We start from the raw sequence: 25,731 nt of genomic DNA on the forward strand, positions 1-25,731 counted from the left end.
CTCGCTTGAGAAAAATCCGCTATACTGACTGACGCCGGGATCACGGGAGCGGAGGGGTATCTGGAAATTACCCGTTGATGAGCTATAATCCTGAATGTCAGGTACTGCAAATTGCTCGGTCTCAATACTCCACGAGAAGCGATGTACTTGCTCATCGGTGCTACGTAGGTATCCATCAGCAGCCAGTGAATTAAGCATAGCTACAAGGGAAAACGTTCGGAAACGTTCGTTAGAAGACATTCGGATTGGCGAATGATAGAGGATCTTCCATGGTCTGCGGAGTTGTTCCAATATTGAGCAGACCGAGCATAACCCCGCTCGGCACCCGAACACACGACAGCAGATTAAAGGTAGACCTCAAGTCTCTGAAGATTCCTCGAAATTCATGCAAAAAAGAAGGGTCAATGATAATTCCAGGTGGAGCGGGTGACCATATTGATGAGCCACGCAACCGAGTGTCTCAAGAAATTATCCGGGCCAGACATGTCGACTTCCCAGAAAGTGACCCTCAGTTGAGAGCTCCATTAGATCTCCTATCCCTTCGGGGTGTATCAGGCGATCCGCGTGATGCATTCTCCTGATTCATGAATGAGCGGATTTGGACCTGCCTCAACAGATGGATCCACAACTTTCCGTTGAGAAGCAATTCGGAATGTCATCTTCTGAGCCCCACGGGCGAGAGACTCCATCATGAGAAGGGAGCTAGAATGACACTTAGTAGCTTGGAAACCCGCACGAAGCTCAATCTGAAGGCTGCGGGGTCCGACCACGTATAAGACGGGCAGGAAAGTCGAAGTCTTTCGGCAAGCCGTAAGTAATCCTCTGCGTGACCAGGGGAGCGATCGGGGACAGTTTGGTGCTACCGCTTGACAATGAGACAATCTGGATCTTTTCGGAATCGACCCTGACAATAGCTTACTTTCGCTTGATCCTCCTGGTGCCTTCTGGAACATTTGATAATGAGCATTGTTATGCGAATGTGAGCCATCAACATTCGGTTTCAGGTCAACTTTCATGACGAAAGCGACGGTCAATTCATGAGGAAACATGTGAGCATCAGGGAGATCTTCTTTACGCGGTCAACTCGACGTCAAGCATCCCAAAACATTCCAAAGAGTCCTTAAAAAAAAACGAGAATCTATCCGCTCGGATAACAACCCGCTTTATTTCTCGGGTTCCGCGGGCATCGAAAAATATTCTCCTCAGGCTTCACACGTGAGGTTTGCAACTAATTGAGTCCTATCATCGTGAGCTCCGGAGACGGCCCCATGTGAACAGAACAGAAAAACCACAGGGGCCGTATGACAATCCAGTCAGCAGGAACTGCCTTATTCAATCCAAAAGCGACGTCTGATACTACGCAACTCACATTTTGTCTCTGTAGCCTCGCTTTCATTCCCCTTTTAATCTAGCTATTCTTTCATTCAGCCCTTTTTGCGGCACAACAATAGCCGTTCTCACTAATAAACATGCGCTTCCTCCAAACCGGGCTCACGGAGAAGAGTTTGCTCTTCGAAAGTCTTGCGCCTAAATTATGGAATTTAGGTAAATTATGGAATATCAGCGGATAATCGAGTTTCGAATTTCCAGATTGGAGGGAACGAATGTGTCCTTGTCAGACACTAGATCTTTTCTTCCAGAAGCTTCCATTTGAATCGATATCTCGAGGGGGGCCCTCATATCCCGTTCCGGGCTCATGGGGATGGGCTGCTTGCCCCATCGGGTCATTCAGCAGAACCGCAGAGCCGCTTCAAAACACATATCAAAGACTACCGAAAATCCTGGAGCAGATAAGGAAAAGTAAGAATCTCTTTCATTCGACTACTTCCAGAGGAAGTTTTCCCTGACAGTATTAGTACTCGTCAGCTGAATCGGATAAGCGAACGGGTTTCACGATGTCCAATTAGGGGAGCATCATTGCATCATCGGGTCCGGAGCCGCGCAAGCACGGCGTCAAGTTCTCTAGTAGAAGCGGCCTCGCGAGCCGTGCTGTTTCAGCTGCTTATCGATTGATTTCTTCATCGCTTTCAGACCTCTACTCTTGGCATTCTGATACTCCAGAGGGTCGATGAAGCCATCTTTGTTCTTGTCGTCCTTGCGTATGATTCGATCAACGCTATCTGCGAAAATCGAAACGAAGTGCTTCCAAGAGCTCGAGACGTCGCCAGGATTTGAGTTTCGTGATGGTGACATCAGAAACTCAGGGAGAGACCCAAAGCGCGGGATCGGATAGAGGAATGAATCGAGTTGTATGCTCGAGAGTCTTTACCTTGACAGATGAGCTCTACTTCCCATGGTACTCCAGGACCGTCGCCTTCGCCCGACATCTCTGGATCTTCTCTCGGGTAGCCGTTGTAGTTCGAGGGGGGCAAGACTAGGTGCACGAGGGCTTTCAGCAATTCCTTCTTATCCAGCTTGCTGTTTCTATCATCGTCATGGGCTCTGAGCACAACATAAGGAAGACAATGTAAATGATACATCGAAATCTCCCAGGAGCTGGTTCGAGAGAAACCTCCGCGGGGATTCCACACTGGCTCTTCGGTAGAGACGGAACGGAACAGAACAGATGAGCGATCGCATCTACCAATTTGGGCTACGGTCAGTCGCTTCGGTTTGCTCACTTGAAGTAGTAATAGTAGTAAGCCTTTCCCGTATATTCCGCGGGAACTGGCTCTCCAAATTCGTCGGCAATCGTCTCCCGCATATGTCTGAAAAAGTTTGAGCTCTTGAGGAACTCGTCGAGGTCGTGGAGAGTTCCAGTAGAATCGAATGATTATATTCTTACTTACTGGTCAAACTTAGGCGATCCGAACTCAGGTTCGGCGTCGAAGTCATTCGAGTCCGAGTGAGTCGCAGGACTGGTATCGTTGCTTTCGGCCGATGTATCGCTAGCATCCGATGTCTTCTCATTATCACTGACCTCGATTTCTGCTCCAACAAATGCGAGGGTGAACAACCCGACGCTCAAAAAGAGGAGGGGGCTTAGGTGCCTCATTGCGACTCCGAGAATGAAGCGTTGGAAAGAAAGCGCTGTGAAAAAGGGAAGTTGATGTCCGGGTTTCCATGGAGCTTCCTGCTACGTGGGATGCTCGGATTGGTCTGAGATGGGATCGATGTGATCTGAAACGCAAGTGGACTCGTACATCTCCAGCAGCCGAGCATTGATAGTCTTCCCCACATCGAGACCGAGAGACGAGACAATGAAAGCCGGAATCAATGGACGCATTCAATGATATCTCAACCAACGACGAGGAGGTGTTATTCTCAATCAGAATAGTGTTCCGACGATTTGAAAGGGCGGCAGAAAATGAATCTAGGGAGGGTAGCAGTCTAGCGGGAGCCTCAAAGTAATTTCATGTATTTGATCTATGAGCTTGAATATCCATTTATTGCTGAAACATTTTCAAAAATTACAAATTGTGGAGGAAGTTCCCTACACAACACTACAAATTCCCGTTCTGTCCAAATATTCATGTCCAAACTTCCTGCCCAGGGCAGGAATTCACATCGTACATTGTGCTTAGCCCGGCCATCCTATCTCGGATCGGATTGACCTTCGTATCACTCAGCTGAACGATGAACAAATCAAGCAGAGTTCCTTCGATTTTCACACAGCGAAAATATCCGTGAGGTAGTCTTCCAGATTGAACGACGCGAGAAAGGTACCCTGAACGGCTATGCCGAGCGCATTCCCAAATCCTTGGGGGAGTCTCGGATCTACCCGCAAGAGCCCTCGGTAGAGCAACGAAAGCATCATCAAGACGAATACCATAACGATCGGTTTCATTTCGGACCAAGCGCTATGGGCATTGCATCTTTGACAGAGAGAAACTTGAACGCCGACATCCTCGACACCGAAAGTGGTTTCCGCCCCGAAAGAGCTAGAGACTTCTCCTTTCTCATGAGTCTCCTCAACATTCCGAATTGGCGACAACTGTCGTAAACTCCATCTCGGTGGTCTTGCGTGAGACGAATCTTCTGATTCCACAACCGTCACCACTTCCGTGCTTTCCAAAGCAATGTGTTCGAATTGGCTTTGAGCTTCGAGGCGGTATATTTCGGTCATTAATCCTCCGTACGGTAGTCTTCCTCGCTCACCCTGAAAATCAGAGATTGCCCTGATCTGTTCCATTCCCAGATTCATTTATTTCTTCCCCTCGATCCCTCCTAATATATCATAGCATTCCGTACCTGTTGGAATGGTTGTCGTCGCACAGCCCGAGGAGTCAGGTCGACTCGGGGCGTCTCGATCAAAGCCGTGTTCAAAGGGGTCGGGGGAACTGATTTCGGAGTCGTTTGACTGTCGTCATCGACCTCGATGAGGCGGGTCTCCTCCAAGTCAGCGCGGTTTTTCCTTGACGACTGATCAACAAGTGGGCTCTTAACGCTCCTGATCCCTTGACTCGGAGGCGTCTCAAGGGCGATGCTCTTCGAGGGTGAGACGTTTTTATTTTCCTTGCGCGGCTCTGCTCCCTTTCGCACTTTTCTCGGGACACTTTCATCGGGAGGAGATTTAGATGAAGCTGCGGCTTGTTTGTTCCGTTTCGATCTCGTGTTCTGATGCGGCGGAGTCGCGTCCCTCAAAGTCGACGGACTCTGCTGTAATCGAGAGAGATTTCGGTCCGCGAACGATTGACTTCTACTCCAACTCGGATATCCCGGTCAAGATTGCATGAGAACTTTCACCGACTTTTAGGAGTTCCAAGGCTTCCCGGTTAGGTCTTCTTAAGGGGAGCTTCGGGCTCTTCTGATCGGCCTTTTGCGGTGAAGAAAGAGTCATGATGAGCGAATCAAACGGCGGGACACAAAGGAATGCGAATGGACTATCGTTCGGCGGAATCGTTGTTTACTTCGAGAATCGAAGAAGAACAATCAAAGCGACATCGGCTGCTCGAGTGGAGAGCGCATATTCGTGCATCATTGATTCGGAAACTCCATGTTTCCGAAATGTCATTCGTTTTGCCGTACTCCTCAGAGGGGAGACAGCGACGATTCAACTCCATATCGAATTCGAGGGATGTTAGCTTAGGACGGGAATTGTGCGAGTTCCGCATCGAGAAATGGAACCAAAGCAAGGAGAGGTGAACGATCTGGTGTTGGATAATCTGGATTTCGGAGGTCTCGACGGAAGCGAGAGAGAGAAGTTTCATGCTCTTTCTCGCGCGTTTGAAAAATATTTGGCGGGAGATGAATGATCGATCGGAATTCGGAGATGGAGCCTCTTGTCCCGGAAGAGAATCCTCCCCGTCACCAGTGTTCCCTCAGTCGCGAAGGATTCTCCCATGAGGCTGCGGAGCGGACCCAGAGCTCCGTTTCCCGGATGGCTCGTTCTGAGAGCTCCAGCGGGAGATCCCGCCTGGTGAAGCCTGCCATGGCCGCCGCGCATCAGCGTCAATTCGAGCCATCCGCCTTTCCGACTTCATTCTGACGTCTTTGTAGGTAGGCTCCGCAGATCCTCTGCCGCTTTCGAGAATCATTCTGATCAGATGGCCGTTTCCATGTTCTCAAATGTATGCGTCGCTGAGCCGAGTCCGTCGGTCCGGGAAGTTCGGATTTCGTGAAGGTCGAAGCACAGGCCTCATCCCTGCGAATCAAGGGGACTCTGGTAGCAATATGCTCCTGGAGCCGAAGCTTGGAACATCTTGAAAAATCGATCAGGGGGGTCGCATTGCGATGGCCGATGCCTCCTGAAGTTAGCGGAGTCGACTCAGGAACTCACCTACCGCTCGGGGGGAAATTGATCTCATCTCCGATCGGAGGTTGAGGCTACCTCCGGAGAGCTGTCTCAGGAGGATATTCCACGGAGCCTTGCACGGTACAATCTATGACGAGTTCTGAGTTTAAGAGAGATGAAAAAAATTCGAAGGGTCGCGGGTCGCGATTTATCTGTCTCAACACCATTGCAGCAACACTATCTGTAGGCGCGAGGGTCTACCCAAGTTTGTGCAAGACGCGTCCAAAGATTTGGGCACGGGGAGTAAGTGTTCAAGGTCACCGCCGGCACTTTGATTCTCGGTGGAGGAATGAACATGTTCCCGAAGAATTCACAGATTATTCAAAAATGCTGGAAGGAGTCTAGAAGGTTGTGAGCCCTCAAACTGCTTGTTAGTGCGAGGGATGCGTGGGTTAGCGCTCTGCATCGCTGGGTAGAGCAACACGAATCTTGACCTTGGGCTGAGTCAAGAGCCTGACTCGAGGTTTGAATCTTCTAGATCTTCTTCTTCTTCTTCTCCGTTCTCTGAGGGAGGAACGCGAAGCTGAACGCGAGGTCTGTGCATTAGTGCATTCTTCCTCACGGCTTAGCACGGGGCTCACTCGACTCCCGAGATCTGACTCGCGTCAGCTCTATATTTTTGCACGGAAAGCCTGTTTTGCAAAGAATTTGCTCGAATCATGGGTGACGTCGTGAAATGTGATGTCGACGGACAAGGTGAGTTTTCCCCGTTCCTCCTCTACTGTATTATTTCAGAATCGTCTGGAGCAACCACAGCTCTCGGTTAGCATGAACCGGCGATTGACAGATAGCGAAGGCGATTTCATCGCTTTGCTGCGGAGCTTATTCCATTACCTACTCGCAGTAGAAGAGCTGAACTCGATGCTGGGAGAATTCTCTCTGGAATAATTTTATCCGACGAAGATCTCCTGATTTCTCTTATTCTATTTGTACCTGATGGTACTTGGAGTCTGATGCTGAACTAAGCAGAGCTTTTGAGGGAGGGGGATTCTTGAGAATACGCTCAGCTGGACAATTCAGCTCCAGGCACAGAGCTCGTTCGGCGTCGCGGTGTAGATCTTGCGCTAGGGACGATTATTTCAAACGAGTTGGGCTGCTTCAAGCGACCACTTGGAAGATGAGGTACATGACGCATAAGGTTAGGCATGCAGACAGCAGACCCAGTGAAGCGACAGTTGTTTGAGCAATCTCCGTGCCGCAAACAAGGTCCCGACTGACCGAATTCCGCGGAGGCAATGAGGACGAAGTACAGAACAATGTTGAAGACCTTTGGCTGCTTCCAGGCACTGCGCCATACATACGACTCCGCATATTTGTGCGAGGCAACGTTAAAAAGAAATCAACTGAACTGTTTCGCTTATAAGAGTCGAGAGCGATCGCATGATCGACTGTCGCTCTCTGGTGGGTCTAATCTCGACATCAATCGCTCCCACGATGGGATTTCGCTCGGAACATTCCTTGTTTTTCGAATGCTGTCAAATCTCATGTCTGATGACGTGGGGCATCCCGAATATATATTCGATGTACACTCGAATGGAGCTCTGGAGGGGAGAAGAAGAGACGAGTGATGCCCACGGGACCGGAATGCAACACTAGAGCAAAAACTGAGCGAAGTGTCTTTTTCTGATAGAACGCTTGGGCGGTCGAATCGGCGATACTGCGGCATGTGCTCCCCGCCGTACAACTCGGTGGATTCTGACCAAAATTCCGGTCAAGTGGTCACATTCAAGGTGGAGGAGAAGCCGCGTCGGCTGGCTCCGTGTCAGCGAGACACTCCATTGGATAGCTGTCGGTTGACGTTGACCGTTTATTTTCACGTTGGACGGGACTTGATACGTCAGGGTATCGATCGAATGGGCTACTACGCAGGCTCACGCGCGCGCACTCACTCTCTCTCAAATACAGAGCTGATGGCTCGTGACCACATTCCACGCATAGCTCCCGAATTGTCAATCAGTGAGCTTCCCTGACGAACTTGCCGGTCTTCATTCGATTTGCTCCGGCAACGAATCGTATCATCCACCGAAAGTGTCGCACATCTTTAATGGATCATTTTCGATTCTGGGTTTCGCGGAATTTTCGCTCGGAATTTCGGGGGCCATATTATGCCTCTATCTGGCGGGAAAGATGCGTTTCTGTGAGATAAACGGAATTTCATATGAGCCCGTGATTCGCATCTGGAAATGAAGCTTTGTAAGTTCGCCCTCGTCACATCGATATCGCCTATTACGCGCATACCTCCATGCTCTTCTTCGCTGTGATAGTGGCAAGAATGAATCAATTGAGCTCGAACCTTGGAAGGGAAATGCTCGTTATGCGATATGATGAACGATCGTGAATAATACCACAACAACAGTGAAAAGTAAAATAATTCGCGATTCCTTCGCCCGCCTAACAATAGAGGGGAATCATCAGGTGCGATTGAGGAATCGGAAATTATATCGCTGGGAAAAGGTCAAATCGACCATGATGTATGAGCCACGCGATAACTTAAGAATGATCCACTGGTTCCGTATCGATGTCTCATCGGCGAAACATTCGGATGGCAGTCCACTAAAACGCTCTCGAATTCAGAAAACTGGCTCAAGTTCATGTTCGGATCCGCGGAAATGTTTCCCGCGATCGCCACCAGCGGTGCATTCCGCTCAGATTAGTCGGTTCTCGGTCAAGGTCCCCTACGTCTCAGGTGGGGCCGACAAAGCTGACTGGCCACTGTGACCGAATGCTAAACCGTCAATGGAAAGCATTTGTTTGCTCGGCTTAGTATCGTTTTACGATTTCTATTCTCGGTTCACGTAGTGAGGGTGATTCTGATGTTACTGACTCGTACGCTCCGTTGACGCTTCTGGGCGGTCCTCCTCCTCGATGTTCCGGGCCTTCGATTCCGGGAAGCTCCGAATGCGACTTCAATACTTTCCGAGGCACGCCGAAATAGGTTTTGCGTCGAGCTTGGATAGGATCGATTGCCATGAGATGGTTGATCACGAATCACGATAAGCTCCCGGGGTTGAATCTCGCCTTTTGCTTGTCAGCGCGGTGGGAAGACCTGATCTTTTGTGAACCATATTAGCTTCATATGTAGAAGCATATGCGCGTATACGAGTGTGACAGGGCGAGAGAGACACACGAGATATAACTCGATATGAGGAGTGTTCGTTTTCTGGGAAGCATTTTGAGGAATGTGGCATTGTCAATCCGCAGACATAACAGACGACTAGCCATTGACTGTTTGTTGTGACTGGAATTTTCTGGGTACCGATAAACAAGAGAACGATGAGCAATGTAAGATATAGCATACGCTGTCAGGGTTTCGGAATTCGGCTCCCATTGAAACGGCATCGCGGATCGAAGAAAAGCATCACGGATCAGAGCCGGTCCTCGAGAAAAAATGGAGAGGCGTTGGAAAAGTATGTTACAATGTATCATCAGACTTTGGGAGAAAACGCGTTCGCACTCTTGCTGCCTCTCCGATCCGAGGCTCAAGACCTCATCAGGCATCATCGGACTTGGGCTCCCTGCGATGCGTCTCGGGAGCGGAAGTACTCTCGACGGCTCACACGTCTGCGTGATCTTCTTGTACCAACGATCTACAAGCCTGCATCCACCCTCGTGTCGCAGAAGAGGTCCCTGACGGATGAGTGCACATGTCGGATCAGAGGGTCGTTGCAGACGCGCTATGAGATCGGTGCCTAGGAGGAACCTTCCGCATTTCCGGCACCAAACGTTCTCAAGACCATTTCTGCGAGAGCGCGGATGAACGAATATGCGTGTCGGATCCTATCCGCTTTTTCCGTAGGACTTCGAGCGGCTGAGAATGGACAGCCCCATCGGATGGTCATTCAATGATCATTGGACAGATGAGCCGCTGGAGAGAAATTCGAACTAATCTGGTGCCACTCCTCCGTGACTCACGACTGTGGCAGCGAGTCGCCTGGACAATGCGTGCAATGGGGTACGAACTCTAGGCTTTGACTCATTCAGCTCAGGAATCGCACAATCTCGATAGCCGACACCATATATCTTAGAAATCGTTTCTTCGGAGAGCGGGTGAAGGTAGCGTATGTCTTCCGCCAGTTGGAGTGTCGAGGATTAGACGAAGGTACAGGGTAGTGGAATGATTCTCAGAACCTATCGGAATGCGTCGGGATACCCTACGGACATCTACTGATTTTACCCTCCTGAGAGCCACGAGTCGGAGAGGCTCCCGGAGAGTCGAAGAGCTCCATCAAGATCCCCCCGATCGCCTCGAGAAGTCTCTCCCGAAAGATAATGATTATCTCCTGGTCTAAGGGAAGGGAATTTGATTTCTGCTCTCGTGAGGAGTCTTGTGACTCCAGAGGGAGCTCACGTGCGAGATATATGGGTGAATATGTAGAATACGACGCCCTGGATTCTGAGCGTTCCGGGGACTTGTCCGTGAGAATCATCCGAGAATCCAGGATTTCACGCCAGAAGTTGTCGCATGAATCAGTGACTCGTGTCATGAGCACCATGACTTCGTGCCGTCTCTTTGCGCTGTCATTCTGCACAGTTTCCAGAGCGGTGAGTCAGCGTAGTTTTCTTTCTGGTACTTTGCATTACGACGCGCAACAAAGCGGTGTGGTAAGGGCGCAGGTTGCTTCTCTCCCAGAAGCGTGTGAAGTCAGCGTTCGGCTGTTGGCGTTCAAGCCGGCAGTGCTTATCGAGCATTCGTTAGAGAAGTTGGCCGTTTCGTGGTCGCGGGGAAAGCAAGGTGCGAGAGTACTCCGGAGCCGGACAGCTCTGAGGAAGTCACGTGATTGTGATTCCCTGTCGTCGAGTAATCTCATCTTCAAACGCGAAGGATTCCATCGCGCGACCGTTCCGAAGACCCTCATCTGAAGTTTACTCTTTCCTGAGGATTAAGACAGCCCTTTAAGGATCCGCGCTCCGCGTCCGCAGACATGGCGCCCTCGATTATGAGCTACTGTGAGTGCTACTTATATAGATCATTGAGCGAATCACGAAGTTTCGCGGCCGAGTGCGCTCTCAGTTCGAGCCTCGCTCTCTTATGGAACTTTCGTGGACGCGCACCTGTTTTCCCGAGATTCAGGTTCTGCAGCACGATTGTCGGAGCTCGAACACCGAGACGCTCCGCTCGAAGAGCGACCCGGGCTCGATCTCTGTCTGGTCGTATCAAGGCATCGACACAGTCTTCGATGGTGGAGGCGATCGATCCCGATCCGGAAATTCTCTCGATCGGTCTTCGTTCATGAATCCCTGTCCGCCGCATCGATGCAATGTCCGAATGGCGGACCATCGAAAAAAATAATTTACATATCTCTAATCAACGAGGACTATCCTGGAGCAATCTGTTGTGTAAAACGAACTTGAGAAGATTCTTTTCGCTTCTCTTTTCCACACAAGCATCGGAGCGTCCAGCTTGCCTCACAGACGCAACAGCGTTCATCATGAGCTCTCATGACGGTTTTTGTCCATGGGATCGATTGTAATATTTCCTCGCAACTCCTGATCATATTGCACGATTCCACTACTTGGAAGACACGAAAAGAAAAGAAATTGGATGATCGAAAAAGAGCGAGTATTGGGAGCCGCGCTCAAAAAACTTGCTTAGCCCTTCTCAAAGCTAGCCCATCGTATTGCGCGGAACTGTGTCCAAGGAGGAGGCATCCGTCATTGGCGCCGTGCTCGCTGAATTCACTCATGCGATTTCTAGACTTTGCTTGGATACTCTCCACGGGCATTCCCGTCCCAGGACAGAATCGCATAAAAAAACGATTGATCAGTGTGAGCGAATCGACTGAGCATGAGGATAACACGGGAAAGAAGACGAATCGGAAAAACGATTGATGAAGGCGAGGAATCGCTCGGCGCCGCGCCGCTTCGATCACGACGAGGTCGGTGGAGCGTTTCTAGAAACCCCCTCCGTAGTCTGAAAACATAGATGAACTTGATTGAGATGGAGGTTTTCACGCGATCCGACTCAATTTCATTGTTTCATAATAGGGATGATGATGATACAACGCGCCGCTCTGAGCCCTGAGAAAGCTCATTCCAAATCGTGGAAGTAAATCGCGTACTCATTTAAGAGCGATTTGATTGGAAAGGGAACTTCTGATGCGGCGAACTCGGAACTTATCGGAATGAGCCGACGAAATCTTCTCGAGCCCTGCTCGTGAGTCCTCCTTCCTTCGTTCTCGCTCAGCTTGCAAAGGGCGCCAAGGACCAGAACAGCTGCAGCGAGAGACGGAATGCTCGGCTTGTCGAACGTTTTTTTTCTTCAAAAATTCCAGCAAATCATTCCTGTCCCCGTTCTTAAGCGGGCGTCCGATATCCCACCACATGACAGTATCGGGAATCGTACCGGGTCAGACGGCCCCCATCACTCGTCCTTGAGCGCTCAAGATCCATTTTGAGCCTCGGCTTGACGCGGATCCGGACACGTTTCTCGATGCGAGATTCTTAAAGTTCCCCCTCGAGATCCGAATCTCGGATTTCCTGAATGTGAGAAGATACCCCGAGATCCAGAAGCTCGCAGTATTGAGCTCGACGGCGAATGGATTTCAGATTCCTCTCTTATCCTCCGAGCGTGAAAAGTATTTCACCAAGAGAAGAGACGATATTTCGCTCGTGCTGGTCTCGGCGATTTTTCGGGCCTCTGCCGAAAGTCCGCGACGGAAGCAAACCTGTCGAGACCCGAATAAGGATACGCACTTCGTGACTGCGAAAGCTGAGATCCACCACACCATGATCGCTAACTAAATTGGTTTTTGTGGTTTTGCTTGCTGATCGACGGGTGGGAGTGAGGATTCTTCACTCAATGAAGAGGGACGGCATTCTTGTTTCTAGTGAAAGATTCCATGTATTAGCGTCGCTCGAATTTGTCGTCATGCGGTCCCCTTCGAAGACAACAGCGGCCGCACGAGCTTCCGCGAACGCAGAGGTGATGAGCGGGAACAAAAGCGTCCCTTACAAGGTGACGGTTTCCGTCCATAAGGAGGTTTAGTGAAATGATGATCGTTCAAAATAAACCGAGGCACATATATATACTTTCAGCGTAATCGCCGCAATCGAGTTGGGGGGGTTTCATCGCCGCTCTCCCACTGAGTGGCAGCGATTCGCACGCGAGTCGAGCACGTGCTCGTTGCACGAACAGGAGAGACGCGACGGCGGGAGCAAATCGAGCGCAAAACGTCCGGAGCTTAAAAATATTTTCGGGAGTGCTCAGCTCATTGCGAAATGATGAGCGGAATGATGTTCCAAGCGAGCGGAGTTTGTACGCTCGGTGCCGGCCGCTGATTCCTCCAGGAGCTCGCTCCATCGGAAGATGCAATTTCGCTTGTCGACGCTCGGTCTGACGTCCCATTCTGAAAAATCCCCCTCGATGCGTGAGCTATGTGGCAGCCGCGATTGGGCCGCTTGCGGAATGAGGATAGTTTCTGTAGGTGTGCCTAGTGGGAACAGTCAGTCTCGAGTTGATTGTTCAAGCATCCTCCTCTATCGAGCCTACGATAGCCCTTTGAATCCAGTCCCATTCTTCAGGAAATCTTCGTCGCAAACCTCATCGGTAGACAGGCTGGACATATTTACCTGCGTATTGCGCGTTCCGGCTGACGCTTTCACTGGAGGATCCGGAAGGCCCCTGGTGATTTCGCTAGGGAAGATCGTTCGGAGAATTTTATAGTTCATCGACTCGCGAAGTCGCGGGTGCGGTACGCCACAACCCGCGACTTTTCCCCGAGAAGCATTTTCTTACCTGGCGGGCGGAGAGAGAGATTTCCCTCAACAGTGCACGATGAATTCGGATACACTCGGATCTCCCTCGGGACTCTTCCGCACGTGACCCTCTGCGGAGGCGAGTGATAGGAGAGCGATCAATGAGCCAAGCGCCTACAAACGTGCTGTCGCGTAGCACCCAACCCACAAGCCTGGCTTGTCGGAATGATGCGATATTGTCCTCGATCGTCTTCATGACCGCTACGTGCGATTAAGTGCTTCTTCATGCTCGTGTTGCATCTGCCGGAGCTCGGCAGTAGGCGTTGAATAGTAAAGTTTACCATCATCGCACCGCCGCGCCGTCGCGGAACAAATTGCACACGCCGAACTATTTGTTGTTCCCAAACTCGTGTATTATGCAGGAGGTTGGATCATTCCGGACAAAATGACGAGCAATGCGCCCACACAACGTACAACTATAATGCTTCCGACGCCCACAGGGCAAAGAGCAAGGATAACAAAACTTTCGCCAGTCATTCATTGTTTGATTGCGGGGTGCTGAGGAATGCTTACCTCTGGGCTCTTCAGATCGGAGATGATTCCATCAAGATACCCCGAAATTGCGGAAATGCGGAAAACTAGTCCCGGTGTAGACGAACGACAAAGTCTCGAACCTGATGGAAGATGAAGACGCCCAGCCCAGGGCCATTCCGTCCTCGATTTTCTGCCCCTTTCATATCTGCTACTTTCGGATGGACCTTCATAAATATTAATGTCTCGATACCACAAAAGGGACCCTGGGAGCTAATCCGAATACCTCCGAGTGTCTTTATTATTTCCCGGACTCGGCACGAATTCTCTGTACGTACTACAACGAAAGCCTTTCTGTGGTCGAACCGAATCCTTAGCCTGACAACGCAGGGGAAACAGCGAGGCCCTTCTGTCCCGGAATCAGGGAAAGAAATTCCGCATAGTTCTCGGTACTCCGTTGCTCTAGTGACCGTGGGAATCAAAAGAATATTCCTGTTCACGGCGATCCGAATGCTTTGAATCTTGAACGATCTAAGGGCTCACCGATCACTTCTTCGTTAAGCTCTCGAGGAAAACGTCCTGATCGTAAGCCTTCAAGGCAGCACCATATCCGTTCTCCGGAATCGCGTGGAAGCGGGATCGGGCGGCATCGAGAGCCAGCATGCGCTCTAAGTCGAGAAATGAAAAGAATCATTCTCATCGCGTTCAATTCTGTCTCTTGATCGAGGTCAGATTAGTCGTAAGCAAAGGTATACCGTCCAGGAATACGCAGGTCTTTTTCTGGGACTCCTTTTCTTTTATTCGTTTCTGGGTTGTGGGTCGTCGAACAGCGGGATTCCGCTACGGATCTCAGGACTCGGATCGATCGGTGGTGAAACCTTTTTTCTCTTTCGCTTTCGGACGTTACAAGAAGAGATGACGACCATGGGACTCTGAGATGAGCCAGATTAGCTTGAGAAATGGTTCCAGATCATCGGGTCCCGTTGCTCGTGATGATAGCGATGACGACACCGACGTCTCACGTAACGGTGCCGTTCTCATCACCCGGCTCATGAAGGAACCGCCTGGAATTTTGGCAACCTCGATCCATGCAGCCGAATCATTCCACGGAATCAGAAACTGGCGCACTGAGGGTTTGCGTTCCTCAACGCACCGAATATGTACCTATATGCAAAAATGTACATGCAGCTTCCCCGGGCAGGGCCGTGGAAGTATCCGCGCTCCTTCCGAATACAGTACAACAACTCGGACGCCGCCGATTTCGAAAGGATAAGTTTCCTTACCCGCGCTGAAGGGACGTCGGCGTCGGCTCCATGATCGGACAGGCTAGCGTCTGGAATATGAATCCATCATGTTTGGGAAAAACCTACAAACGTCAGATACAAACGCGTCCCTGACAACACCAGAACTTCTAGAAGTAGGCACCCGCATTCGACGGTCGCGGTGGATTTATCTGCCGCGGAGAAATTTCCGGCGTTTGTCATGCGGTCGACGTATGAATCGACTGTTGTTCGGTACAGTCCCTGCATCATCGTTCGACTTTCACACGGGAAAGACTCCCGTTTCTGGAATTTATTGAAGCATCCAACGAGCGAATACCCCGTGAGATCAAAAGATATTGGAAGAAGATGTGAGCGTAGAATCAAAGGAATTGAAATCGGGAGGCGATCGATTCGTACCTGGGTTCCCCTTAGCTGTGTGCGTTCTCCCACATATTACTCACAACACTGAGAATACGAGCCGAATTAAATAGTTGATAGAATAGAATTTCTAATATGCGCCGGCTATGACACTCCTCGACATTTGCCTTCCACCCGGCATGCCCCGCGCGCAGCGGAACCGATCAGGCAAGACCCTCATGTCCACGAGGGAATCAGCAATCGATTCGGATCAAAACTCCATTCGGTTGTTTGAGGTCTCTGAACTGAGCACAGCTCGGCAACTCGTTTCGAAATTCCTCGTCGCGCAGCGGAAACAATCCTGAGTGAGCCCTTCTTCCGACTCTCGACGGATTACACTGATTTCATCTCATGAATCACTCACAGCGGCAGAGGGTGAATAAATATCGCGAGTGAAAACAATTCAGATTTCATTCCGCAAAACGACGTCCCAGCGCCATCCGAATCTAGATGGAGGCTGGATGAGGAGAAATCTTCCAGAGCTGCCGCGATTCGCAAGAAGAGCAAAAAACTTCCTAACACGCAGACTTAATTGTTCGGTTCAGTCGACTAATTATTAGCAATCCACATCTATCGCTCATGTTAATTGGCGAAATTCAGGAGCGCCCCCACCCTGACTGTATCTTGACTTGGGGCTTTTTTTGGAAGTTTTCAAGGGAGATAATGCATTTCATCCCGTTCTGTGCATTTGAATTAGGTAATTCAAATATGGTGACCGCGGGCTGGCTCCTACAGAGGCCGCTTCATCGTGGAAGGGAAACTCGCATCAAATGGCGAACGAGGAGCTCGTGTTTTTTTCTCATTGATCAAGTCGCGAAGAGCAGCAATCTCGGGCCATCGGATGCTCATGAGGAACAATCGACTCTCGCGAAGGCAGACGACACGGGTCACTTGCAGAAGTCCGATGATCATCTTCGACGACTCCCTGAACTGATCAGGTCATTGCTTTTTCAGGCATGCTCCACGGTCATGACACGGGCACCGTGTCATCCACTAGAGTCGTGGACCCCAGAATGAACATGAAGGGCAAGGTGGCGATGTGGCAACAAAAAGCCGACAATCACGCAGAGAAACAAAAGTATAATTTCTTCTCTGATAAGGATGGATGCGGCGTCAAGCGGGTAAGCGTGTCTTGTCAACACTAGGACGGTTCAGCGAGTAGCGTTCACGCCTAAGAAACGGGAGCTCCTCCCAGGAGCTCCGATATTCTTTTCTTGCAAGAGGACGCTGCACCTCAGGATGGAATGAAAGAAAATATCTCATCCAAGCCGAAATTCATCGATCTGATGCATCGCTGAGCGTCGTTCGCATACATGAAAGATTGCAAATATTTCAGGTCATCGACAAGAATGATCCAAACTATGGACGTCCTGAGGCCGGTTCCAAAACAGATCTCCGCGGTCAGAAAGCACAGCGAGAGATTCTGAAAGAGGTCCGAGAGCTATGCGAAATCATCGATGAGGTTGGATACCACAAGAAAGACGGCACAGTCATCATCACCTTCGGTCAACTTTTTGATGTAAGTTCGGAGCCACGAAAAGCATTCCCCCTGTTTAGTCGCCTCAGCTAACCGTGGGAATCTGGAACGAGTTCGGAATGTGCGTCAAGCTTGAAATATTCACAGTCTAATTTTTCCGAGACGGGGAACGAGAGATCACCGCGCGGTTTTTTCATCATCCTCTGCCTAAGGGTCGAGTGATCTAGAAGAAACACAATCGACTTATGCCGATGGTTCGCAATCGGGGGAGTCGGATACGCCACAGCGTGTTAGTTTCATTTCGGCTTCGGGCAACAATGAGCCCCGAACTGCAAAGTCAGTCGATCAAATAATGAAAATTTCGTCTTCGCTCATTCTATGCGAGCTGTAATTCTTAAGCAAAACGATTTGCGTCATCTTCCTGAACGCTTCTCGAGCAGACCGTGGGAGCCGGAGGAAGCGACAGTGAACGAGCTTAGCAACTGTTTGCCCGGGGAAGAGAACCGAGGAAGGTGGTAACAACAGGCCATACAGAGCGTTTAACACCCGAGCCGCTTCAAACGATCGCGGCAGGCTGCTGAATAAAGTGTGACGAAGTGACGTCACAATGATGTAGACACATATACAGACGAACACACAATAAGTGACTTAGTTACTGACTCGCTTAGGCTCCGTAGCAGACTCACCACTTGAATGGCCGAGCCATTTTCTCGCTCTTGATGGATCTGCAGGCGCTAAATTTAACGCATTTCACTCAGTCCGGCCCCCATTCCAAATTAGATAATAACATTATCTTCCCGCTAGCTCCGGGACCAGGGAGCATGTTTCTGATGCAAACACAGCTTTGTAACGCAGCTTCCTACTGGCCATGCTGTGATTACCATACCATCCCTGATCGGAGCTCGAATCCAAACAACCTCGACGATCGAGAATCCTGAAGGCACTGCCAAATTGTCGCATTCAATCGGCATGTGGGTTCGGAGAAACTGCCGTCTACGCACCCGTCTTCTCACGCCTGATATCCGACCTGGGTTCCCCCGTTTTCACCGCCTTATTCGCCAAGCTGGGAATTCGAATTGTGCCCAAGTGTTCGCGAGTCGAATCCGTGTGGTCACTAGCTCAATTCTGGTAGCAGCAGCAGTAACGAAGCTTCTGTTCGTGATTTATGGATTTAGCTAGCAGCTACATCCGTCGCCCGAGAGGAAAGCCCGCCATCGGTCGGAGGCGAGATTTATTATCAACAAAAGCGTGTGTGGAAGCATAGTATCTTTTTTTTACACCACTGGCGCTTGTCTTACCCCGTCGTTATTGGTTCTGGCGTCCGAGAGGAAGAACGCCCGCTCGCCAGCCATCGTTCCGTCGATCACCGACCATGTTTCGGTTTTTTGAAGACGACGCTGACGTTGCCATCCATAGGCAAGACAATACCGACCAGCCGTCGCCGCGACGCTTATTAACCCGATTTTTAACTACTTCCTGATATGCTCCAACTTCTGTGGGCTGTAGCAGGGATTAGGATAGGGTTCTCGATCCAGGAGCTCACGACAGTGTCCCAGAGATCATTGGTTTGCTCTGATCAGAGTTTTCCGGAACATTTTTTTCCCCCTCAAAAAGGTTCCCAAAGGAACTGGGTCGGGCAACTAAGGACATTGGTACATCAGAAGTAGATCCCGCGGGATAGAGCCAGGCTGCTGGCTATCGTTGGGTAAAGCAAATATTCAGAAGCCACGAAATCGACATTATTTCCGTTTTTCGAAAAGGCGACACCCCCGTATTCCGCCAAACATTGAACACTCGCTCCTACGATTTCGCTTCACTGATAAGTTTGAAGTGAAACGATTTCATCGCATCGCTCCGGGTATGCCTGCGTGTCGGCTCGCGCAATGTGGACAGCCTCCCGCGGAATTCGGGTTCCCACATCGGAATCGAGCTGCGCGACAGTGATTTACCCGTTCTGTAGGGGAGCGGGCTCTGAAGGAACACCTCCCTATACCTGAGTTCCGATTCATCCAACGTGCCGTGGAATCGGATGTATCCATTCCCACTTTGAGCTTCCGATATCTATATGAATCGCGACCGTGGAGAGCGATCTGCGGTTCGGGGCAAGGGGTAAGGCAGAAGCGTCAAATACACCCTCAATGGGAACGATGATGGACTGGGTCTGTGACAACGAGCTAGAGCTCGATCGATGGAAGAAACTTCGAAAGGAACCTATGAATAATCAAGGCAGAATCCATCAGAAGAAACATCTATTCAAAGTGTTGACAGACACCGCCTTTGTTGGACACATGCGGCTCCATTCTCTCCTGGACGCTTTCATCATTTCGCAAGGAGACCTTGTACAAATTTAAAACATCTGCTTTCTAAATCGAGCCTTCCCTTCTAGCGAACTGCGGAACTCTTGACACACACACACAGAGTAATACAAAAGCGACCGCGAATACACAGTCAGACAAATGCGATGGAACGAGCAGTTGGCTCATCTTGGCACGAGAGTAGTATCGCATCGTCTCTCCCTAGCGTGACTGCTAATCTAGAACACTTATCGGCCGCAAATGTTGCGATTTGTTCAACGTGTCCAGATGATCGCGGCTTGGTCTGTCGGGATCCGATACACAGAAAAGTCGAGGCTCTAAAGTCTTCTAGGCTTGGTGCTCCGTCAGAAAAAGAGGGTGTCCGAAAAAAATTCTTGTGTCACGGGCGAGAACCTGTTGTTCACGAAATTCGCTTGCGAACCGCGAGTGGTACCACAATGCATCGTTAAGCGTTCGACTGCAGCTGGATAATGCCTCAGAAAACCACTACGTTCAGTCTCTTCCACGTCAAGAGAGAACTTTCTCATTGCCAGCGGTCTCTCTTTTTTTCCTGCATTTTTCGATACGCATTCCAATCTTCTCTTGCCCTCCCCGGTCTGTGTTGCTCAGTTCTGACGACAACAATAGCGCGTTACTGAGAACAATGATGGCACAAACGGACAATTTGCTACAAATCGTCCCGCGGCTGATAATTTCAGAAAGTCGTGGGTGCGAAAATATCAGACGAAACCCTCGTCCGTGCGTGGAAAGTCGGGAAAACATGCGCTGATTGCCCCCGTGGATCCCGATGGAATTGCACTCATCTCGACACGAGCGGGGAGCGGGAGTGATTTTGGGACTCCATACAGAACCTTGTCCTCAGCCTGAAAACTAAGCGGTCCTCCTCGATAGAGTTCATTACAGCGAGAGACCGTGCGTTCTCCGGCCGATCCCTAAGGATCTAACCCCAATCCATTGGGAATTGAGAGGCGAAAGCAGATTGTACATGGGGGACAGCTCGCTAGCCATAGATTTGATACGGCAAGATCGCACAAATATACTGCTTCGTTTCCAGTTGTGGACGGTCATCTCCGACAAGCTCGTAGGAACGATGCTCCGGGCGCGAAAGAAGGGTCTCATCGATTTCGAAGGAGAAATGCTGTTCCAAAGAAGAGATGATCATGTCATCGTCAGTCTGGTGAAGGATATGAACGAAGTGAACGAGATGTTCAATTACACCGGACCGAGAATGACGCTCGGCCACGTGAGACGTCAGATCGAGGCTGAACTTCCCCAACACTTGCTCGATTAAGAGTTCCACGCCAGAAGAGCAGCCCCCTCATCGACCGAGAAGGAGACTCACAGACTTTTGCGGGGAAGCGTTCCCCTCGCGGATCTTGGGCAGTCTTCCGGTACGGGCGCCGTCTGAATTCGGCACTAGTCCTCTCCAGAGTTAGAGGTCGTTGTCGAGGCAAGCGGGCAGACGCTGTAAATACTTGAGCCATACTTTGTACAGGAGTCATACCATGTAAGATACATACCCTTTGTGGAATATGAGACCATCGAATAAAACTTGTAAAACAATCGGAAGAATCTTTTTAGTCCTTCCATCAGAAGTATCGATCACCTTGAGGAGAGCTCCCCGAGAGATAATTTTCCCTAGGTCACTCCCTAGGTATGCTTGACGCGATCCGTTCACTGACGAGACCAGCTTATCCGCCGATGACTTCGCGCTTGGTTTGGATTTCACGTGTATGTACCCTCTCGCTTTAGCATGATATCAGCTTCGATGTCTCGTCTACCGAGTCATCACGTCATCCTTATAATAATTGTGGCCGATGAATACATCTCAATAAAGTCCTCGCCTATTCTTCTTTCCAGCTCTACACAGTGATATCCGACAAGCTAGTCGGAAATCTGCTCAGAGCGAGGAAGAAAGGTCTCATCGATTTCGAGGGGGAGATCTTATACCAGAGACGTGATGATGATGTGCCTATCATACTTCTGAAAACCATGGACGAAGTCAACCAAATTTTCGGATACGAAGGACCTAGAGTTGTTCACTTCCGTCGCGATGAAGACGAATTCTAGGGATCGTGTACGGGCATTCGGAACCCGTATGCAGACTATGTGTCGTCTCCTGTGCAAGAAGATATCGATTAAAGAGACGAATGAGGCAGGAATCTGCACCATTATTCACAGTGCCGGAATATCCAGATAAACAAGTCTCTTTTCACTTCGAAACAAGCTCAGGTCCCTTGAATTCGAATCTGGTTGCTCGAACAGGGTCTGGGATAAGTTTAGATCCGAGGATCCTCCGCAGCTTCGGCCTCGAGGAATAGTTCGTTCTCAGCCAAGTCGATCGGGATTTCCAGCGGCATCCGGCCAATATCGATCCGCGTAGACTTCTGGTTCCCAGAGTAGACCAGAGCTTTCCTTCGAAAGAGTTCCATTCCTTTACTGAGAATCCTAGTTCCTTGGGGGAAGAGCTCTCCACTCCGTTTCGTCGATAGAAAGTTCCGCTTCAGGAGACGGCAGGTTTTCCTGTACACATTAACTTTTTATTCAAACTCTCATCAATCTCTGCGAGACCCGATATTTTTTTGTGTTCATATTCACAGGAGTATACGTGGAGCCAGTGATCGGCGGCGAGAGACCACTGGGCGAGCACCGATGATGATCTTATCGATTCTTGTGAACTTTGTCTAAAAGTGCCGTGATGTCAATGTTCAGGACGCTGTTGGTCGGTGCGGTGACTAGAGGATGGGTGTTAGCGATCGGCGTCGCTGCCTGGGGCAACTCGACGTTGCTTTGAGGGGTTTCAACGGGCTCAGTTTTAGGCTTATTGAATCGGCCGTTAGCTCGGATCTTAGCGGCCGAGGGACCGGGGACTTTCTTTGGGGTACTTGGTAAGATGAAATTCGTGACGTTCGTCGAGGAACTTGTCCCGTTCAGAGAGCTCTGAGGTGCGAAGCTAGCCCTCAACCTAGGTTTCGTTCTCGATGAGGAAACTCGTTTCGGAGTCGTTTTCTTAGACGGCGGTACGGTTTCCACGAGTATGGCCTGTCTCCGAGGGGGCTTACCTAGTGAAGATGCTCGAGCTCTCTTCGGACTAGGGCACGTCGATTTGGGTTGAGGACTGTCCGGAATCGAGACAATAACTGCGGGGTTGCTGTCAAAGCCCGTCGACGCGCTGTACACCGCAGCGTTCGACGCTGCGATCGCCGCTGCACTTGAGAACTCATCAGACGCTCCTGGAGGACCGGCGTGCGTCGGTGGAGTCCGCCGCTCGTCCACAGGATTGGACGAGGAATGATGTCGGGTCGATGTGCGTTTTGATTTCGCCGGCACTTCTGAGCTGACGACCGGTGACTTTCGCTTCCGGCATCGGAACGATCGCGCCGTCTCGGTTCCTATAATTTTAGAGGCCAAAAATTCATCCTCCGATCAGCTCAGCCGGCCGTCATCGCGATGCTTCGCACCGGATGTGGGCTCACTTCCTACATCGATTCTCACGGTGAGCTCGCATCGATCGCTCTCGATATCTATACATAGAAGGCGGGAACGCTTTTCTCTTCGATTGAAAGATCCCAACTGTACTTACCGCTCGAGGATTCTCGTCTCGATGATGCCTGACTAAAATCGAGGGTCCGAATGTGAGTCCCCGGAAGCGGTTTGATTTGTCCAGCCGAGAAAGATGTTGCTGGCGGTGCTGTAGAACCGTTGAATTTCGTCGACTCACCGTCGAGGGTTCTTTCCCCAAGCAACGTCGACGTTGTAGATCCCGGCGGAGAGACCTTATGGTGAGTGAAACCCAAGTCAGAAGATCGTATCTGGCGGTTTGTACCCTTCGTTGACGATGCTCGAGCGTTTCCCGTCGCAAATCTGAAACTCACTTTCGGGGAAGGCTTCCGAGGTGCGGGGAGAGTGCGCATCGATGCCGTCGATCGGGTCGAGCTGCGACCGACGCTCGAGTCCACGACGATTTTCATAGTTTCCGTAGCGGGTCTCACTTTAGGTGCGTTATCGACTGCGTCCTCTTGCTGCATTGCGAAGGCGGACGAGAGGAACGACTGCGTATCCGAGCTCTGAGAGCGAGAAATGCGAAAGATATGAATGAAGAAAGTTTCAGCCGATCATGTTGACAGCCCGCGGAGCTTCCCCATGTCTACCAAATAATTACCGCAGTCGAATGGCCAGGTTGTCCGAAAGTTCCTGATCCCGACGGACCTTGCCGGGCCATGTCTTCAGCTATTTGTTTGAAGGGTGTCTTAAGCGCTAGATCCTTGAGAGGAGTTCCTGTCATCGTTTCGATATCGAGTGTAGTCGATTGTATGGCGACGTATTGGGCCAATTCTTCCATGATGGGATCCGACAGCGTTTTCGCTGAAAAATAGAAGCAGGTCCCTGATTTTCGCACTACTTCCTACGTAACAGTAATGGCCCTCGCAGAAACTGTGGGGAGCCGGAACCACATGAAGATCGAGTGAAATCTGAAGCAGCAACTCACAGATCACATCCGACAGTAGACTGTCGGGAAGATTGGCGCCGCATGTAAGAGCCGCCTGGCAAGTATCTTCAGCTGGCGGAGGAGGTCTCAGGACCGTCGTGGCTTCGTTTATGCTCTCCGCAATTTTCTCTGCTAGCTGGGTCTGTACTAGCTCGTCTATTGTCTTTCTGGTCGAGCTAGAGTCGAGGGATGGAGGTGAAGCGAACATGTCCAACGGTGTTCCGAGAGACCTCCGTTTCGGAGCCGTAGGTTTCCGTTTTGGCGAAAAGCACTGACCAAATCCAAGCGATATTTCCATCGGCCCGTCTTTCCGGAGAGCGTCCTGCGTCCTACCGGAGGTTATGGGGGTCGATGTCGGAGCTGGAAAGCCAAATTAGCTCAGGATTCGCTCCGCGAGACTAGATATAAATTCATCGGAGAGAGAGAGAAACTGTCCAGAAATCGCTCACGATTGGGAGGGATGAACTGATGAGCGGGGACTATCTGGAGGTTGTTCGATACCAGCGTGGATATTTGACCGCGCTCCTGGATCGAGTTCAGCTGCAGCTGGTCCGCTGTATTTTTGGGTTCCGGGCTCTGCTCTGGCTGCGCGAGCCCTTGCAACATTTCCTGCGCTGGATGAACTGGTTGAATGCACTGAGCTCGCTGCATTTGATGCGGCTGCAGCATAAGCTGCTGCGATTTCTCTGGACCAGCTTGTGGGGCGTCATGCTGGATGAGTTGAAGATGCGGAGACTGTTGGAGTATTATGGGGACCTGCTGGGGCTGCGGCTGAAATTCTTGTGTCGCACGTTGGAAAGTGGGCTGCGGCGTAGCCCCGCGCCGCGCGGCGAGCTGCGACGTGACGCTGTCTTGGCTGTCTTCGGTCTGGATAGCCGCTTCACTCAACCTTTTCGGAGGAGGGATCTGAGGTTCTGACGATGGCGGCTCGGTGACTGTCGTCACATCGATGATGCTCTCAGCTGGCGATCGACGATCCATGGCGGGTGAAGCGTTCGTCCATGGATTGCGAGGGGTCCGATACGGGGGGGGATTTGTGCGCGGCGAAGTCAGAGGTGTGCCTAAACCGGAAGAGGAACGTTATTGGAGCTCAGATCTCTTGATACGGACTTGAGGGGCTACTCGGGAAAACAATGCCGAGAAGAGAAGAGGGAAGACGAAGAAAGAAAGAAATATAATCACCTGATGGACCTGGTCCCGTGTGCGCCGGACTTTCTTGACCCGTGACGCCAGGAGCGAATCCTCTATTTTGAAAGCCGTAGTAACTCGCCGCCGTCGGCAAGGGGAACTTGATCGATTCTCCACAAGCTGGGTCGAGAGAGATCGGAGAATATTAGGAATCTCGAAACGCAGGACGAAGCTCGGAGGATGTGCTCACGGCCGAACTTACTTATAAATTGGGTGTATTGAAAACCGATGTTAAGGTAGTGGATGAGGTCATAGCCGGATATGTTCGTTGGGTATTCGTGACCGTTCCCAAGATAGAACACATATTCTCGGAGATGAGGGCACTCTTCGAGGAACTTCTCGCGAGCAGCCGTACATTTGATCGATGTCAAATAGCCCAAGACCAAACGAGCGATTTCTGAGGGTAGCAGGACATTCATGTTGAGCATTATGCTGTCGACTCACGGATTCGTCGAATGTAGCGTTCCAACACCGGAGCCTTTCGGGGGAGCCTAGAAAGGAAAACTCCTCAAGAATAGTTGTCCGAGAAAGAAGGGGAGTCGATAAACTTCTCCGCTGCGACGACCATGGGCCGCCAGGATAAGAGGCCAATAGTCGCCACTTTAATCAGCTGGGGAAAATTT

The 25,731-nt window shown here is 50.6% G+C and overlaps 4 protein-coding genes across 4 annotated transcripts; 1 reads left to right on the top strand and 3 right to left on the bottom strand.

The window, feature by feature from the left end:
* Positions 1–1,962: 1,962 nt before the first annotated feature.
* Positions 1,963–2,995, bottom strand: LOC108864936 (multiple coagulation factor deficiency protein 2 homolog). Its single transcript, XM_018641451.1, has 4 exons — positions 2,790–2,995; positions 2,622–2,708; positions 2,270–2,442; positions 1,963–2,120 (listed from the first exon to the last, which is right to left on the bottom strand). The coding sequence occupies exons 1-4, from the start codon at positions 2,993–2,995 to the stop codon at positions 1,963–1,965; spliced, it is 624 nt and encodes a 207-aa protein (XP_018496967.1).
* A 378-nt stretch (positions 2,996–3,373) lies between these two features.
* On the bottom strand, positions 3,374–4,797 carry LOC100905451 (uncharacterized). Its single transcript, XM_003748542.2, has 3 exons — positions 4,691–4,797; positions 4,192–4,599; positions 3,374–4,099 (listed from the first exon to the last, which is right to left on the bottom strand). Exons 1-3 carry the CDS (start codon positions 4,778–4,780, stop codon positions 3,608–3,610), a joined length of 990 nt encoding a protein of 329 aa, XP_003748590.1. The 5' UTR covers positions 4,781–4,797; the 3' UTR covers positions 3,374–3,607.
* Positions 4,798–6,280: 1,483 nt separating this feature from the next.
* On the top strand, positions 6,281–20,722 carry LOC100905598 (actin-binding Rho-activating protein). Its single transcript, XM_029112911.1, has 4 exons — positions 6,281–6,430; positions 16,594–16,760; positions 16,976–17,158; positions 20,486–20,722. The coding sequence occupies exons 1-4, from the start codon at positions 6,394–6,396 to the stop codon at positions 20,720–20,722; spliced, it is 624 nt and encodes a 207-aa protein (XP_028968744.1). The 5' UTR covers positions 6,281–6,393.
* A 1,238-nt stretch (positions 20,723–21,960) lies between these two features.
* Positions 21,961–25,527, bottom strand: LOC100905745 (uncharacterized). The gene is made up of 8 exons (XM_003748544.3): positions 25,311–25,527; positions 25,103–25,228; positions 24,370–24,981; positions 23,921–24,280; positions 23,594–23,796; positions 23,307–23,498; positions 23,015–23,207; positions 21,961–22,823 (listed from the first exon to the last, which is right to left on the bottom strand). The coding sequence occupies exons 1-8, from the start codon at positions 25,525–25,527 to the stop codon at positions 22,093–22,095; spliced, it is 2,634 nt and encodes an 877-aa protein (XP_003748592.2). The 3' UTR covers positions 21,961–22,092.
* Between the last annotated feature and the right edge of the window lie 204 nt (positions 25,528–25,731).

Source organism: Galendromus occidentalis, unplaced genomic scaffold (genome assembly GCF_000255335.2).
Source record: "Galendromus occidentalis unplaced genomic scaffold, Mocc_1.1 scf7180000077533, whole genome shotgun sequence".
Taxonomy (NCBI): Eukaryota; Metazoa; Arthropoda; class Arachnida; order Mesostigmata; family Phytoseiidae; genus Galendromus; species Galendromus occidentalis.

Coding starts and splice junctions, on each gene's coding strand:
- LOC100905598 (XM_029112911.1), top strand. CDS start 6,394: ATGGGTGACGTCGTGAAATGTGATGTCGACGGACAAG. Junction 6,431..16,593: donor ATGTGATGTCGACGGACAAG/GTGAGTTTTCCC, acceptor TTGCTTTTTCAG/GCATGCTCCACGGTCATGAC. Junction 17,159..20,485: donor CCTTCGGTCAACTTTTTGAT/GTAAGTTCGGAG, acceptor CTTCGTTTCCAG/TTGTGGACGGTCATCTCCGA.
- LOC100905745 (XM_003748544.3), bottom strand. CDS start 25,527: ATGAATGTCCTGCTACCCTCAGAAATCGCTCGTTTGGTCTTGGGCTAT. Junction 23,797..23,920: donor TCTACTGTCGGATGTGATCT/GTGAGTTGCTGC, acceptor TCTATTTTTCAG/CGAAAACGCTGTCGGATCCC. Junction 22,824..23,014: donor GAGACGAGAATCCTCGAGCG/GTAAGTACAGTT, acceptor CTAAAATTATAG/GAACCGAGACGGCGCGATCG.
- LOC100905451 (XM_003748542.2), bottom strand. CDS start 4,780: ATGACTCTTTCTTCACCGCAAAAGGCCGATCAGAAGAGCCCGAAGCTC. Junction 4,600..4,690: donor AAGCCTTGGAACTCCTAAAA/GTCGGTGAAAGT, acceptor TCTCGATTACAG/CAGAGTCCGTCGACTTTGAG. Junction 4,100..4,191: donor GACGACAACCATTCCAACAG/GTACGGAATGCT, acceptor TCTGATTTTCAG/GGTGAGCGAGGAAGACTACC.
- LOC108864936 (XM_018641451.1), bottom strand. CDS start 2,995: ATGAGGCACCTAAGCCCCCTCCTCTTTTTGAGCGTCGGGTTGTTCACC. Junction 2,709..2,789: donor GGATCGCCTAAGTTTGACCA/GTAAGTAAGAAT, acceptor AAACTTTTTCAG/ACATATGCGGGAGACGATTG. Junction 2,121..2,269: donor AGTAGAGCTCATCTGTCAAG/GTAAAGACTCTC, acceptor CGATTTTCGCAG/ATAGCGTTGATCGAATCATA.